Source organism: Salvelinus sp. IW2-2015, linkage group LG25 (assembly GCF_002910315.2).
Source record: "Salvelinus sp. IW2-2015 linkage group LG25, ASM291031v2, whole genome shotgun sequence".
Taxonomy (NCBI): Eukaryota; Metazoa; Chordata; class Actinopteri; order Salmoniformes; family Salmonidae; genus Salvelinus; species Salvelinus sp. IW2-2015.
This window is the reverse complement of record NC_036865.1, coordinates 17,495,084-17,511,520: the sequence shown is the minus strand read 5'-3', so window position 1 is coordinate 17,511,520 and position 16,437 is coordinate 17,495,084. Positions and strand designations below refer to the sequence as shown.

The 16,437-nt window shown below is 41.9% G+C and overlaps 2 protein-coding genes across 3 annotated transcripts in view; one reads left to right on the top strand and one right to left on the bottom strand.

Moving 5' to 3' along the window:
* Positions 1 to 3,051, bottom strand: part of LOC111951848 (protein FAM53B-like) — a 42,323-nt gene extending 39,272 nt beyond the window's left edge. The window contains exon 1 of the mRNA XM_070434967.1: positions 3,030 to 3,051. The gene's annotated coding sequence lies outside the window, so the exon portion shown is untranslated. The remainder of the gene's footprint in view (positions 1 to 3,029) is intronic.
* An 822-nt stretch (positions 3,052 to 3,873) lies between these two features.
* LOC111951881 (BRISC complex subunit abraxas 2) lies at positions 3,874 to 16,384 on the top strand. 2 transcript variants are annotated; one of them, XM_023970184.2, is made up of 9 exons: positions 3,874 to 4,021; positions 4,883 to 4,973; positions 6,610 to 6,646; positions 7,004 to 7,070; positions 7,214 to 7,404; positions 12,492 to 12,611; positions 12,709 to 12,793; positions 13,282 to 13,399; positions 13,641 to 16,384. In XM_023970184.2, exons 1-9 carry the CDS (start codon positions 3,950 to 3,952, stop codon positions 14,204 to 14,206), a joined length of 1,347 nt encoding a protein of 448 aa, XP_023825952.1. In that variant the 5' UTR covers positions 3,874 to 3,949; the 3' UTR covers positions 14,207 to 16,384. The 2 variants fall into 2 exon arrangements, with proteins under 2 accessions (XP_023825952.1, XP_023825951.1); XM_023970183.2 differs by having other exon boundaries at positions 12,489 to 12,611.
* Positions 16,385 to 16,437: the final 53 nt, after the last annotated feature.

Genomic DNA, 16,437 nt, shown 5'->3' with positions numbered 1-16,437 from the left:
GGGAAAACAGCGCCACTGTCCACCCCACCCCACGGCCACTGTTATTGTTTTTGTTTTGTTGATGAAGTGTCGGTGAGGATCGTCACCCAATGTGGTAAAAACAGATGCAGTACATACTGTGTTCTTCTATTGCGTGTGCATTGATGGAAAAAAAACTGTTTGTTGTTTGCAGTAACTTCTTTGTTGTTGTAATATTGCAAACAGACGTGGCAGTTTCACCATTAAGGATTCGAGCTTTAAAGATGCATTTATGCAGAAATTCCTGGTCCTAAAATCCAAATAGTTCGCCTAATTTCAGTTTATGTGACAAAACAAGAAAGTATAGTGTATAGAATCATCGTAATATCTAAACCGCTGTGAAATATATTTTGGTGTGATGGTGTGGGGGTGCTTTGCTGGTGACACTGTCTGTGATTTATTTAGAATTCAAGGCACACTTAACCAGCATGGCTACCAAAGCATTCTGCAGCGATATACCATCCCATCTAGTTTGCACTTAGTGGGACTATCATTTGTTTTTCAATAGGACAATGACCCAACATACCTCCAAGGCTATTTTACCAAGAAGGAGAGTGATGGAGTGCTGCATCAGAGGACCTGGCCTCCACAATCACCTGACCTCAACCCAATTGAGATGGTTTGGGATGAGTTGGACCGCTGAGTGAAGGACAAGCAGCCAACAAGTGCTGAGCATATGTGGGAACTCCTTCAAGACTGTTGGAAAAGCATTCCAGGTGAACCTGGTTGAGAGAATGCCAAGAGTGTGCAAAGCTGTCATCAAGGCAAATGGTGGCTACTTTGAAGAATCTAAGATTTGTTTAACACTTTTTTGGTTACTACATGATTCCATATTTGTTATTTCATAGTTTTGATGTCTTCACTATTATTCTACAATGTAGAAAATAGTAAAAATAAAGAAAAACTCTGGAATGAGTAGGTGTGTTCAAACTTTTGACTGGTACTGTATATGCAGTGCACCACAAGGCTTTTCTTCCAAAGCATTGGTGACTAGGGATGTAAATGGTGAACAGTTAATCAGTTAGCCACCGAAAAATACATTTGAACAGTCATGCTTATCAATCTATAGGTTAATTTGCATAATTTAGTTGAATTAAATTGGCATGTGTGTATTTTCGTAAATCGTCATGCGTCTTATTTATCACACACGCGCAGCAGACAGAACCTAGTTTGAGGAGCGGAATGGCCTATCACCTGTTAGAAAACCCAAGAGCAGCTCCTCAAAAAGCTGGTACTGGAGTGAAATGTGCTTTTATAAGCCCAGTCATTGCGCAACAAATAACAATTCTAAATGCAATCGCGTGTTAAAAACAGTTTGATCGCCACGATTAAAAAAAGCTAGGATTTTTATTTCTCAATCTCAATTTCTAATTAAGGTGCTCCTCCAATTCGAGTGCATAGACTATAGTCAACAGTAGGCAGGATATCAACGCGTCACCCACCACATTACAATGTGAGCTGGAGGCCGTATAATTGTTTGAAACTTAAACGTTTTACTTCACTTCAAATAACGAGGAATGTCTTACCTTGCTTCAAAGTAGCCGAGCCAAAATCCAACCATAGAAATGTGGAGGCAATTATTTTATAAAGACTTCCTCATGCCATTAACCAGCATTTCTCTCCTGTTCTGTTGGTTTTCATATCACCTTTCTTTCATTGTCCAAAAGCCAAAGGCACAATCCTAGTCATAATAGCAACCAATCCTATCAGATTCCCCCTTTCTAAGTTTCTAACTGAGATGTTAATCTCTGTCACATATGGAACCGCTCGCATTAGGTGCACTGTTTATAACTGTGTTTTCCAGCTAATTGCATTTTGGCAAATATTTAATGACGTTTTATTAGCTGTTTCATTACAAGAGTTTTGTGTTCAATAATAGGCTTTAGCCTTTTGACTGTAAGACGATAGGCTTGCTAATGTTGCATGTTTTCATTAAGCTCTTCATGAAAAATGTCCGTTCCTTGTATTCATGCATAGTATTTTCTTTTGGTCACATAATTTTACTATTTGGAAATTTTTTCACGGTTTGTTGACTGGTTAATGAGAGTCGGTTAGTCGGCAGCAAAATTGACCACAATTTGCATCCCTAGCAATATACAGTGAGCTCCAAAAGTATTGGGACAGTGACACATGTTTTGTTGTTTTGGCTGAGACACTGACCACGAGGTTAAAGTGCAGACTGTCCGCTTTAATTTGAGGGTATTTTCAACCATATCGGGTGAACCGTTTAGAAATTACAGCACTTTTTGTACAGTTCCCCCATTTTAGGGGACCAAAAGTATTGGGACAAATTCACTTATAGGTGTATTAAAGTAGTCAAAAGTGTAGTATTCGTTCCCATATTCCTAGCACGCAATGATTATATCAAGCGTGTGGCTCTACAAACTTGTTAGATGCATTTGCTGTTAGTTTTGGTTGTGTTTCAGATTATTTTGTGCCCAATAGAAAATAACGGTAAATAATGTATTGTGTCATTTTGGAGTACTTTTATTGTAAATAAGAATAGAATATGTTTCTAAACACTCCTACATTAATGTGGATGCTACCGTGATTACGCATAGTCCTGAATTAATTGTGAATAATGATGAGTGATAATGTTACAGAGGCATAAATATCATACCCCCCCAAAATGCTAACCTCCCCTATTACTGTAATGGTGAGAAGTTAGCATGCTGTATGGAGCATAAGCCTATGTCAAGGTGTCTGTGTATAGGTCTATGCACAATACAGTCCAATAGTGCCACCAACTGTGAAGTATACCATCTGCTGTAACCATGCACAGTACAATTGCCGGTATACACACGACTAAAACACTAAAAAGTTTATTTTTGTTACTGAAAAAGAGAATTAGGTAATGTCCCATATCACTTGTGCAATAACAAAAACCGCTCAACTCCATTATTATGTGATAACAAAGCTATTAGCCTGCTACTGTACTGTGTAACAGCAGTTAATACAATGCGGTTACTGTAGTGATTAGCATTTCTACACACACAGCAGGTAGGACTTACCTTGACTTCCACATTAGACAAGTCTTCTGTCTGCAGTACATTTCTTGAAGTTCTACAGAGGCTACAGAATTATCTATTCCTGTGGAAAATCTGAATGCATAAAGAACATGTCATGCAAAGAAACAAATGATTTACATAGGTAAAAAAAGCATTCAAGCTAATGTTGTCCTATATGCTACAGGTGTGTAGGCCTAATTGGCATTTTTACATCATAGTAATTACACACCTTTAAATGTTAGTTCAAAGCCTACCAGCTCAATTAAGTGGATGCCATTCCCCTTGCCAATATCAAGTATGACAGAGATTTCTGTGTTTTCCTCTTTTTCTATCCACCCGCAGCACACGGTCCATACTGTCTTCTCCAAACCTTGGGAAATAGAGATGGGGCACAGTACTGAACAATGACAACTGTAGCAACTTTGTGACCATAATGTGTCCTTTGTAGCTGGATACTGTAGTAGGCAGTTCACCGGTGCAAAGTGTTGCAGGCAAAATGAACGTAAAGGTTTGTAGGCAAATTAATGTTCAAAAACACCCGATCCAGTTGATAGGGCTGCACAGACCAATTTATACACATAATGACTTTACCTTATCTCACGTCTCTACTGTCTTTAAATATCTGCAATTCCATCTGGTACGCATCATCCCAGTTAAAAATACTACTGTATAAACTAAAACAACTATCAAAGTAACAAACGCATTCACGATGACAACGTATTCATCAACTTTCATGTGCACATATTATGTATGTTTTAAATTAGATTAATAGTTAGTCCGAGTAAAGTAAGCTATCTGCGCGATCGGTATAATAATACACACCAAATCATTCTCCCAAAGAGAAGTGTCCCCAGGATGTTTACGCCGAGAGGAGCGTGCGTGCAAACGCAGTGGGTGGTGGGATAGATGGGGATGTTTCCATCATGGCGGCTTCCATTTCGGGCTATACTTTTAGTTCTGTGTGTTATCACAGCGCTAACAGCAACTCTGATCATGTAAGTACCGGGGACATTTTAATGATTTAGGAGAGAGTGCATACATTTGTTTAATTGCAACTTGGGTGTATATTTGGACTTTATTCTCGGGCATAAACTCAGTGGGTTTCCTAGTATCATCTTCCTGTTAGCTAACGTTCGCTAGTAGTTAGCTAGCTACGTGCCATCACTACAGCAAGACATTTGCTACCTAGTCTGTAATACTTAGGGTGGACTTTCAGTGGTGTCGACTTACAACACTGATGTAGTTATATGTAGCTAGCTAGTTAGTTGGCTAACAATAATACAAAAATGTGCAATTGCATCACATTATGCACATTACATTACAAATTAGCTAGCTGGCTAACGTTGTCACAGATGGCACAGTTGCATTGGTTATGTCATCAGAAAGGTAGAGCTGAGATTTGTTTTTTTTCTGCTCTATGTTAGCTAACGTTAGCTAGCTAATGTACAACATATCTTGCTAAGTGTTAGATTTATTTTTCTGAAAAGTAAAGTATTGTGAAGTAATTTCTAGCACTGTCACCACATATCTCGCGAGCTAGCCAGCAAGTTTGTTGGACAACTAGGATGTGAATTCTGATAAGCTTAAAAACAATAATCAAGTCAATCAGCGTGCATTCAAGCCACAACAGTTTTTGTTTACCATTTGATAGAAAACTGGATTGACACCTGTTAGCAAACAGAGTTGAGAGTCGATGCTGCTGTTTCACCTGACATTTGACACATGACTGATTTGATTGTCTGTAGCCAGAGCTTGATAAGTGTCAGGCCTCAAACAGTATTTGTTGTATAATTGTAGTATTAGTTGTTGCCTTTCTGCCAAGTTTTGTCATTAGAAACAACTTTTTGCTCCTACAGGAGGGCTTCCTTTTAGGAGAAGTAAGGCAAGAGGAAACTGTCAGCATCAGTGATACACAGATCAGCAGCGCTGAACTCCTCCAAGTAGTAGGTAAGACCTTGGATTCCCCATTCATAGAAGTGAACTGCTTTAGCGCCTATTGACAATAGTATATTCTGACCGGGGGGTTGTGTTAAGAGCCCCAACGCTTGCTCAACAATTTACACGCATCGCTTGCGGTGCGTTTTTGGAAACATAAGGAACATATCATTCGTATCAGCAAGATATCATTTTCAAAAAACAAAATGTTAAAGCTGAAATATTTAACTTTTCAGGTGAGCTGACTAAATTTACAAAGAAATTAGTTATAAATCTGTCATTCTTGTTGAATGCAAGTCTAAATGTAAGTGGTAAGTCTAAGTGGTAGATCTGCACTTTCTATACTTTCCATTCTTAAGTTTCATTTTTGCATCTTTTATTTCAAACAGCTGAAAATACAAAAGTTTTGGTTATAGAAAATATTTTTCACAGCGGTTTAGATGGTACAATGATTCTCTACACTATACTTGCTTGTTTTGTCACATTAACTGAAATTAGGCAAACTATTTGAATTTTAGCAACCAGGAAATGGTGGAGCGATTTCTGCATAGTGCAGCTTTAACTTACTACACACCTTTTTAAAGGGTTGGGTTAGTGTTCCGACATGGCCAAATCTCCATGTTACATCGCTTGTTTACGGAAGACAGACTGATGATGTAGGCGGCCACCTGTGCTAATTAGTTATCTAGCGTGCTCTGAAATCCTGTGTAAGCTAACTGGGAAGAAAGTGTAGTTCATCAACGGGAGGCACACAGAGCGTGTGGATCTGTGCAAAACTGCTACAGTATGTGTATATTTTTTTATTTGAAAGATTCTTCCTCGCAAACATGAAAGATAAGGGGCAAATCAGAATGTTTCGAAAACTTACTTTTCTAAACGTTAAAACAGTGTTGGTATTGTAGTTCACATGGAGCCAGATATGGGAAAATGTAACTGCTGAAAACATATGAAGAAGAAGGGTTTTCGAGAGCTAGGCTTCGCATAGCCTAACTCTTTGACATGTGGGGACTGAACTCAAAGAAACCGACCTATTTGTTTCCAGGCTTGTCTTGACTGAATATGCTCTGTGCTACTGTGGAATTCTGTCAAACTGGACTGTCCGGTTTAAAGTGGATCCTTCACAGCAGCTGTTCAATATATTATGTAGCTAGTCTCTGGGAAATGGAATTTGTAAACAATAGACAGTAGGCTAAAGTCTTAGAATTGTAGTTGTCTCAACAATAACATTTAAAAAAAGGGACAATCTGCTGTTGCTACATCCATTTTCAGATGTTTAAATTCATGATTGATTCATGCTCATAACCTTAGTTCAACTGTCGTACCCCGTCAGAACCCAAAATATGAGCTTGTTCACTCCTTTGTTTACATTTACATTGTTAACAAACAAACCCTGTATAACCTCAAAACATGGTTAAAAATATAATGTTCATATCATGGATGGCCAGTCCATGTATCCATAGCTCTCTCCATGAGTTTGAGAGTGGTTACATTTCTCCAGCCCCACTCCGCTGTTTACCAAATCGTTGGCGGTGTGGCCACTTTATTGTTCAAACTGCAGATGACACCTTTTAAAGCGGTAGGATGCCATAGACTAACATTATATATAAGTTTAATAACCATGCATTTGCTGTGTTCTTTTTAAAAACAGAAGTCCATAATCATGAACCTTGTGCACAGCTATTTAGGTAAGATTTTATGTTATTTGAAATTCTATGGAATTTGTTGTCCTTAAAGACATTTTGTGACATTATTTTTTATAAAACTGTTTTTCAAATGACTGCTTGGTTTATGTGCAAACTAAAGTTATGGGCTCAAATATAATTAGCCAAGACTAGTGATATATTTCATATGTATTATCCAATCTGAGATCAAGCTTTGTCTTGATCATGCATGTTGTAGGCCAAATACCGTACAGTACTTTCATTCAACAAAGTAGTGATGTAATTGTCAGTGAACAGCAGGTGGCCCCACCCCACCAGAAGTCTTGAGTAATGCAGACCTACTGTGCGGAAATTGATTTTTTTTTTTTATCCCCCCACCAGCTTTTATGATTCTGCTGGAAAAGTCAATGATGAGAATCTTAACAGAATTCTTAAAGACAGACAGAAAGTGAGTATTTATTATAGGCCTATTTGTATGCGCATTAGTAGCATTATTGAACAGTAGTATCTAGCGATCAGTCTGTACATGTAGCTTAAACACTGTCTGTGCATCTTCTTAATGACCCTCTTGTACTTGACCCCCCTGTGTAGAATGTCATCGGCTGGTACAGGTTCAGGAGGAACACGCAGCAGCAGATGTCGTTCAGGGAACAGATCATCCACAAGCAGCTGACCCAGCTCCTGGGCGTGCCCGACCTAGTCTTCCTCCTCTTCAGCTTCATCTCCACAGCTAATAACTCTACACACGCACTGGAGTATGTGCTGTTCAGACCCAACCGCAGGTAGGACTACCCACGCACAGCTATATGCACGCTGTACCAAATAGCATGCACAAACAGGCTGGTGCATATATTGGCGATGCTGAACAATCCACACATACAGACCAACACTGGTCATGAAGTTGGCTGTTGAGCCTCCCTCTGTGTTCATTCCCACGCTGTTGCTCACCCTGTGCAGCCAGGTCAGTGTGTGTGGGAGGCGAATCAGAGCTCGGGTCCTTCAAGTGCAGCTCTGTTGCCTTCAGTCTGCAAGTGGTGCCAGCTTGGAATGAATAATAATTTAGTTTTTTGAACTGACTCACTGTCCTCACAAGGGGAAACTAAAATCTGAAACGGTAATTTGAAAGTGGCCCTTAATTTTCACCTCCTACTGAGGCAACAGAAGGACACAGCTGTTGTCAGTGGCACAGAATCCACAGAGGAGGAGAACACTAGTGGCCTCTCCTTTGAGCCTTAATGGTTGCTAGTTGGGGAAGCACCTCGGGTGCGTAGGCATATCAATTATAGAATGACCGTTCAGATAAATCACACATGGATTAAACAACTATTTAGGGTCTGGCCATTCTATATGTAGGGTCAGATGGACTGCCCAGCGGGAGGTCTGTCAGTAGGGATTAAAGGCTTGTGTGTTGGACTCAAACTGGGGTACTTAAATGCTTCTCTGTCCGTGGCTTGAGGGCTCAGAGTGGGTTGGTCGAGGCCTGGAGGGAGTGTGTGTGTGTGGGTGGCACCCTACATCAGCAGATTTTTACAGCTTCTGAACTCTCAACAAGATCCATTGGATCTGAGTATCAATCAAAGCAATGTAGTAAAATGTTGCTGCCCTACATTTTAATTTTTAATTTTTTTATTTCACCTTTATTTAACCAGGTAGGCTAGTTGAGAACAAGTTCTCATTTGCAACTGCGACCTGGCCAAGATAAAGCAAAGCAGTGTGACACAGACAACAACACAGAGTTACACATGGAGTAAACAATAAACAAGCCAATAACACAATAAACAAGTCAATGACACAGTAGAAAACATACAAGTTAAAGGTGACCAGCCATCAATGGGTGAAGCATTTTACTACATTGTGCAGATTATGCAGATAGATAGATAGATTTTATTTATATAAATATATACAATGGGGCAAAAAAGTATTTAGTCAGCCACCAATTGTGCAAGTTCTCCCACTTAAAAAGATGAGAGAGGCCTGTAATTTTCATCATAGGTACACTTCAACTATGACAGACCAAATGAGAAAGAAAAAAAATCCAGAAAATCACATTGTAGGATTTTTAATGAATTTATTTGCAAATTATGGTGGAAAATAAGTATTTGGTCAATAACAAAAGTTTATCTCAATACTTTGTTATATACCCTTTTGTTGCAATGACAGAGGTCAAACGTTTTCTGTAAGTCTTCACAAGGTTTTCACACACTGTTGCTGGTATTTTGGCCCATTCCTCCATGCAGATCTCCTCTAGAGCAGTGATGTTTTGGGGCTGTTGCTGGGCAACACGGACTTTCAGCTCCTCCAAAGATTTTCTATGGGGTTGAGATCTGGAGACTGGCTAGGCCACTCCAGGACCTTGAAATGCTTCTTACGAAGCCACTCCTTCGTGGCCCGGGCGGTGTGTTTGGGATCATTGTCATGCTGAAAGACCCAGCCACGTTTCATATTCAATGCCCTTGCTGTGGTAGGCTTTGTTACTTTGGTCCCATCTCTGCAGGTCATTCACTAGGTCCCCCGTGTGGTTCTGGGATTTTTGCTCACCGTTCTTGTGATCTTTTGACCCCACGGGGTGAGATCTTGCGTAGAGCCCCAGATCGGGGAGATTATCAGTGGTCTTGTATGTCTTCCATTTCTTAATAATTGCTCCCACAGTTGATTTCTTCAAACCAAGCTGCTTACCTAGAACTTGCACAATTGGTGGCTGACTAAATACTTTTTGCCCACTGTGTGTGTGTGTATATATATATATATATATATATATATATATATATATATATATACAGTGGGGAGAACAAGTATTTTATACACTGCCGATTTTGCAGGTTTTCCTACTTACAAAGCATGTAGAGGTCTGTAATATTTATCATAGGTACATAGTACACAAAAATCCAGAAAATCACATTGTATGATTTTTAAGTAATTAATTTGCATCTTATTGCATGACATAAGTATTTGATACATCAGAAAAGCAGAACTTAATATTTGGTACAGAAACCTTTGTTTGCAATTACAGAGATCATACGTTTCCTGGAGTTCTTGACCAGGTTTGCACACACTGACGCAGGGATTTTGTCCCACTCCTCCATACAGACCTTCTCCAGATCCTTCAGGTTTCGGGGCTGTCGCTGGCAATACGGACTTTCAGCTCCCTCCAAAGATTTTCTATTGGGTTCAGGTCTGGAGACTGGCTAGGCCACTCCAGGACCTTGAGATGCTTCTTACGGAGCCACTCCTTAGTTTCCCTGGCTGTGTGTTTCGGTCGTTGTCATGCTGGAAGACCCAGCCACGACCCATCTTCAATGCTCTTACTGAGGGAAGGAGGTCGTTGGCCAAGATCTCGCGATACATGGCCCCATCCATCCTCCCCTCAATACGGTGCAGTCGTCCTGTCCCCTTTGCAGAAAAGCATCCCCAAAGAATTATGTTTCCACCTCCACGCTTCACGGTTGGGATGGTGTTCTTGGGTTGTACTCATCCTTCTTCTTCCTCCAAACACGTCGAGTGGAGTTTAGACCAAAAAGCTCAATTTTTGTCTCATCAGACCACATGACCTTCTTCCATTCTTCCTCTGGATCATCCAAGATGGTCATTGGCAAACTTCAGACGGGCCTGGACATGCCCTGGCTTGAGCAGGGGGACCTTGCGTGCGCTGCAGTATTTTAATCCATGACGGCATAGTGTGTTACTAATGGTTTTCTTTGAGACTGTGTCCCAGCTCTCTTCAGGTCATTGACCAGGTCCTGCCGTGTAGTTCTGGGCTGATCCCTCACCTTCCTCATGATCATTGATGCCCCACGAGGTGAGATCTTGCATGGAGCCCCAGACCGAGGATGATTGACCGTCATCTTGAACTTCTTCCATTTTCTAATAATTGCGCCAACAGTTGTTGCCTTCTCACCAAGCTGCTTGCCTATTGTCCTGTAGCCCATCCCAGCCTTGTGCAGGTCTACAATTTTATCCCTGATGTCCTTACACAGCTCTCTGGTCTTGGCCATTGTGGAGAGGTTGGTCTGTTTGATTGAGTGTGTGGACAGGTGTCTTTTATACAGGTAACGAGTTCAAACAGGTGCAGTTAATACAGGTAATGAGTGGAGAACGAGGGCTTCTTAAAGAAAAACTAACAGGTCTGTGAGAGCCGGAATTCTTACTGGTTGGAAGGTGATCAAATACTTATGTCTTGCAATAAAATGCAAATTAATTACTTATAAAATCATACAATGTGATTTTCTGGATTTTTGTTTTAGATTCGTCTCTCACAGTTGAAGTGTACCTATGATAAAAATTACAGACCTCTACATGCTTTGTAAGTAGGAAAACCTGCCAAATCGGCAGTGTATCAAATACTTGTTCTCCCCACTGTAATATTAATATGGGGGATTGGAAATGATGCAGACATACATTGATGTAAGCTACAATCTATAATTTATTTTATGTTAATATATATATATTCTACAAAACTTTTAATCAAAAACAATTGTCTATTTTATAACTGAAAATGTACAATTGATTTGTGTAGAACTAACAGTGAAATAAGACTCGGACTCATCCTCTCGCTTCAAAACAGAAGTCCGAACTCTCGTGGTACGGTAGCTCATTGTACAGCAGTTTCCTGTAAGAAACGGAAGGGAAAAAACACTGCTCAATCAAAACTGTCTAACCTACAGCAGAGCGCTTTCAACACGCCCACTCCTTTCAACACGCCCACTCCTTTCAACACGCCCACTCCTTTCAACACGCCCGCCCACTCCTTTCAACACGCCCGCCCACTCCTTTCAACACGCCGCCCCACTCCTTCAACACGCCCGCCCACTCCTTTCAACACCCCGCCCATCCTTTCAACACGCCCGCCCACTCCTTTCAACACACACGCCACTCCTTTCAACACACACGCCCACTCCTTTCAACACACACGCCCACTCCTTTCAACACACACGCCACTCCTTTCACACACACGCCCACTCCTTTCAACACACACGCCCACTCCTTTCAACACCACACCCCATCCTTTCAACACACACGCCCACTCCTTTCAACACACACGCCCACTCCTTTCCGCACGCCCACTCCTTTCCGCACGCCCACTCCTTTCCTTTTTCCCACGCCCACTCCTTTCCTTTCAACACCACCCACTCCTTTCCACACGCCCACTCCTTTCCTTTCAACACACCCTACTCCTTTCCACACGCCCACTCCTTTCCTTTCAACACACCCACTCCTTTCCACACGCCCACTCCTTTCTACACGCCCACCACTTTCCTTTCAACACGCCCTCTCCTTTCCACACGCCCACCCCTTTTCTTTCAACACACCCACTCCTTTCCACACGCCCACCAGTTTCCTTTCAACACACCCACTTCTTTCCACACGCCCACCAATTTCTTTTCAACACACCCACTAGCCCATACTCCGGTCTCCATATCGGGAGGCAGCTACCCCAAACATTTAGCTATGGTCTGGCACTGGCGGTACAGGATTATGGAGATTGAATTACATTTGTTTCTTTGTTATTTAGCTGTGGCCGTCTGGCTAGTATCAACAAGGGCTTTCTAGAAAATAGCAACATTAGCGCAGATCGCTAATAGGAATTTAGGAATTTAGAACATAAGCAATATGCACGGATATGCATTGCCAAACAACGCTACTTCCACCTTCTGGTTTGGAGTATTTTAACAAGGCTGAGTGGCTAAAGACTTCCAAGGTCTTTGCTTTGTGAACACAAAAGATATTGACTGCCGACACTCTGTTCAGAGGTGCTAAGTACTGTCGGCAAGCTAACCTTTGACAATCCAACCGGTGTGTCTGAGCTTTAAGGGTATTTTGGGCTAGACTGCCTGTAGTGTATTATCAGGCTAACTCTGGTTCCACCCAGCAGGTACAACCAAAGGGTGACCCTCTGCATCCCCAACCTGGGCACCACGAGCCAGCAGGAATACAAAGTCTCCTCTGTCCCCAACACCTCACTCAACTATGCCAAGGTCATCAAAGAGCACGGGTGAGTGTCTCCCACATGTAGGCCCTGTCAAGTAGTTTATTTTTTAGTATTGAGAATCACGTGTTGATGGAAATAGGATGTACCGTATGTTTTGCAGGGCTGAATTCTTTGATAAAGACGGTGTGATGAAGGATATCAGAACAATTTTTCAAGTCTACGGTGCACTACAAGATAGAGTGCAAGTGAGTTGACTCCCTGCAAATGTCCTATTCATACCCTTCAAGTCACATTTATACTTGGATAAACAGCAATGTGGTGTTTTGGTTGACACCATGGCTACAGTGCATTCGGAAAGTATTCAGACCCCTTGACTTTTTCCACATTTTCTTACGTTACAGCGTTATTCTAAAATGTATTACATGCGGAGGACTATTTCTGTCTGTAATAAAGCCCTTCTGTGGGGAAAAATTAATTCTGATTGGCTGGGTGCTGGTTCTCCAGTAGGTTGGCCTGGCTCCCAAGTGGGTGGGCCTATGTCCTCACAGGCCCACCTTTGGCTGCACCCCTGCCCAGTCATGTGAAATCCATAGATTAGGGCCTAATGTATTTATTTCCTTATATGAACTGTAACTCAGTAAAATCTTTGAAATTGTTGTATGTTGCGTTTTTATATTTTTTTAGATAAATAGTGATATGATTCTTGATAGCTTTTTCTTGATTGCTTTTTCAGGCTGTATGTGGAGAGGTTGAGCAGAGTGAACGCGTGAAAGAGAAATTCCAGGAGGAGGTGAACAAACTCAAACTGCAAATTGCTCTCAGGAAACAAAAATCCGCGGAGGCGGAGAGAAGTATGTTACTTAATTGGGTTTGAATTTGACTGCTCTGACCATCTCATTCTCTCATGAAATTGATTCTTGAATCAACTATCCATTCCCTGTAACCATATCTGGGGAGGTGTTTTACGTGGTATTAAGCAAATACAATTTCTTTCTTTAAGATGGGGGGGAAGCAAAAACAAACCAGGACGTTTTTAGTTTTGCATTGAATCCCCTTTTAATCTTAGCCTGGTTGCCTATTCCTGTACTTTAGGACTCCAGGAGGCACAGAACCCTGAGCAACGTCCTACTCCTGAGGAGAACTCTGAGCCCCCAGAGACCTCCCTCCTGTCCAGGGTGGTCTTCCACACCCCATCTACCCCCGAGCGGCCAGGTCCCTCTGCAAACCCCCCTTCCTACGCAGACCTCCTCTCCTTGCAGGATGACTCGCTCCTCCACTCCTTGTCCTCCCCTACCAGTGCTGCGCTGCTACCCCGTCCCCAGGCTGTGGGGTCTCCAGGCCACCCTTCTCCCAGTCCTCTGGGTCTGAACCTCAGTGCGGGCCCCAGCCCTGCTCCTAGCCCCAGTACGCCCTACCTGGGGAACGGAGACGGATCCAGCTCTGACTCCCTGGACAGACAGGCTGCAGGGCAAGAGGATGATGAGGAGGATGATGAGGAGGATGATGATGATGATGATGAGGACAGCAGTGAGTATGAGAACCTTGTGAGCGAGGTGGCACAGTTGCCCCCGGTTACTGCCAGTGTGTTGGCGCAGGGCCGCCCAGCCGCCCTCAGTCCAGACGGCGATGCCTCAGTCCGTGGCTCACAGACTTCGTAGAAGCCAGCCATGGGGACACAATTAACTGACACGCTGGGAGAGGTTGGCATCCCAACCAATCAAAGAGAGTAGTCTTCTGTATTACAGAGGAAGTGCCAGCCCGGAAAATAAAAGGCATGTGTATTTCTGTTCGCTTTTAGTTTGATAACCATTCTGGGGGGTAATGTCATGCTTCATGGGCTATACTTTTCTGTCTAGCGTGGTAAAGCTAATCAGTTGGAGCCTGGCTGCCTCCAGTGGATGCGTTTGATTTGGGGACTGATTACGGAATAAACGCAAACCGGTTTGTCCGACCTCTCCGTATGGATAGACCCACTGCGTCCTGGATCATGCTGCGTCACATCTGCATCATCAACTTTGAGCATCCAATTGTACCATTACCTCTTGCACTATGTTTGCCTTTTAACAATTTATTTAAGACAAGCAAAGGGAAAATGTTCTGTGGCCTTCAAACTTTTATTTTTAGAGAGACAGGTGAGTTTTTTTTTTTTTGTCTTTCCATTTTCTTTTTTTTTGCTTATTACAAAGAAGTAATATATATGTATGCGTAAGCTATAATTTCGTTAGTCTGCACAGGTCTGATACTCTACTTTGAGCTGTCTTTATTAGGATTTAATTTCCTTTAACAATCAATGGATTTTATGAATCATGCGGTTGCCTATTTAGATGACAAAGAGTCTAGATTCAGTTTTACTTCACCGCTACTATAATTTGTGTTTATATTATTTTTAGGACAAAATAACAGCTATGACCCAGAGTCAGAAGAACTCGTGGATACCAACTCTGCATGCAGTATGAAGGAAGTTAGTTTCACGAGCCAACGCTAACTAAAGTTAGCGCAATGACTAGAAGTCTACAGGTACACTTGCATACGAAAAATGGTATCTACGAGTTCAGCTGACTATGGGTGATTATAAAAACCAGATTCTCGCAGTATCCCTAATTAATGTCACTCAATGTCTAATTTTTCTTAAATAACACTGAAACTGTATGCGCTTTGCTGCACATAACACATTTAGATGATTTTGTTATTGTGCTTTACCAATGCTGTTCAGTTGTGCCACTTGAGTAGTACGCTTTGATCACCTGAGCTGAGCTAGCTCAGCTTTTGTGGATTGTATGGGGTTGACAGGGAGAAAACACAACGTACTCTAGCTTTACTAACCAGACCTCGCTGCTGCATCAGAGCTACCACTAAACAAAATAACTGTGCATTTACATAAACCTGTCTGCTTCTTTCATCTCATGTCCTTGCACTGCTGGTCGTCTCCATTTCTGCCAAGTGCTGAAACTGACTAGAATGGCTTCCCCCAAGGTAATTCTGAGGGAACGGTTTCCCCCCTGTAGTGTATAGCTAGCTATATGTTACAGCCTTGGAACAAGACATCTTCTGACTGTCTTGTCAACACCAATAGACCTCACACTCTCAAAGCTGATTGGGATAAATGTGTATGGACCTTGATAATGTGACAAAAATGACCTCAATTCAGAGTCCAGTGCCTTCCATTTTGGCAGTTACACCGACTCGTTACTACACACAATTCAAGCGACTGGAAAGAAGAAAGGTTGTTCCAATTGTGGTCAGAGTATCCTTCACCCTGCAGTGTTATCCAAGCCTTGTGTATATAGCTTTTCCCATGTACAGCCCACGTTGTATTTATTGTATGTTGCTCTTTCTGCCTTGGTCAACTAGCTTTCCTTCATCACTCAGCCATACTGTATAATGTCAACTCATAGCTTGGTGAACTGGTACTCTAATTTGTCTTAGAACATATTAATTACTGAACAACAAAGTCCCACAAAAGATTATAATGACAAATTCGAGAAAGGAGTGGTTTCCACTTGAGCACTGGAATAAACAATGGGAGTTAAGAACAAGTAATCAATAATGAATGTACACTGTACAGTATATAGGAGGTTGTAGCATTCAAACAGCACCTATTTATGAGAATCTCAGTCAGGATGGAAGTGGCTGGCAGGAGAGAAAGGTGAAAGTACTCTTAATAACATGGTTTGGCCCCTAGCTGGAAGTGGCCCCTGAGAGCCTGCAACTTCTCCCTGAAGTACAAAGTCTCATCACATCACTCATGTCTGTATGATCGGTGGGACAGGAATAGGCCAAGCTCTTTTGGTCACTTGGTTCTTAAGTGGGTTGTAATAATAAAAGAGACATGCTTATTTGGTTTGCAGAGTCATTTGTTCTCGCTTTCTGCCCACTTTTGAGACCAGAG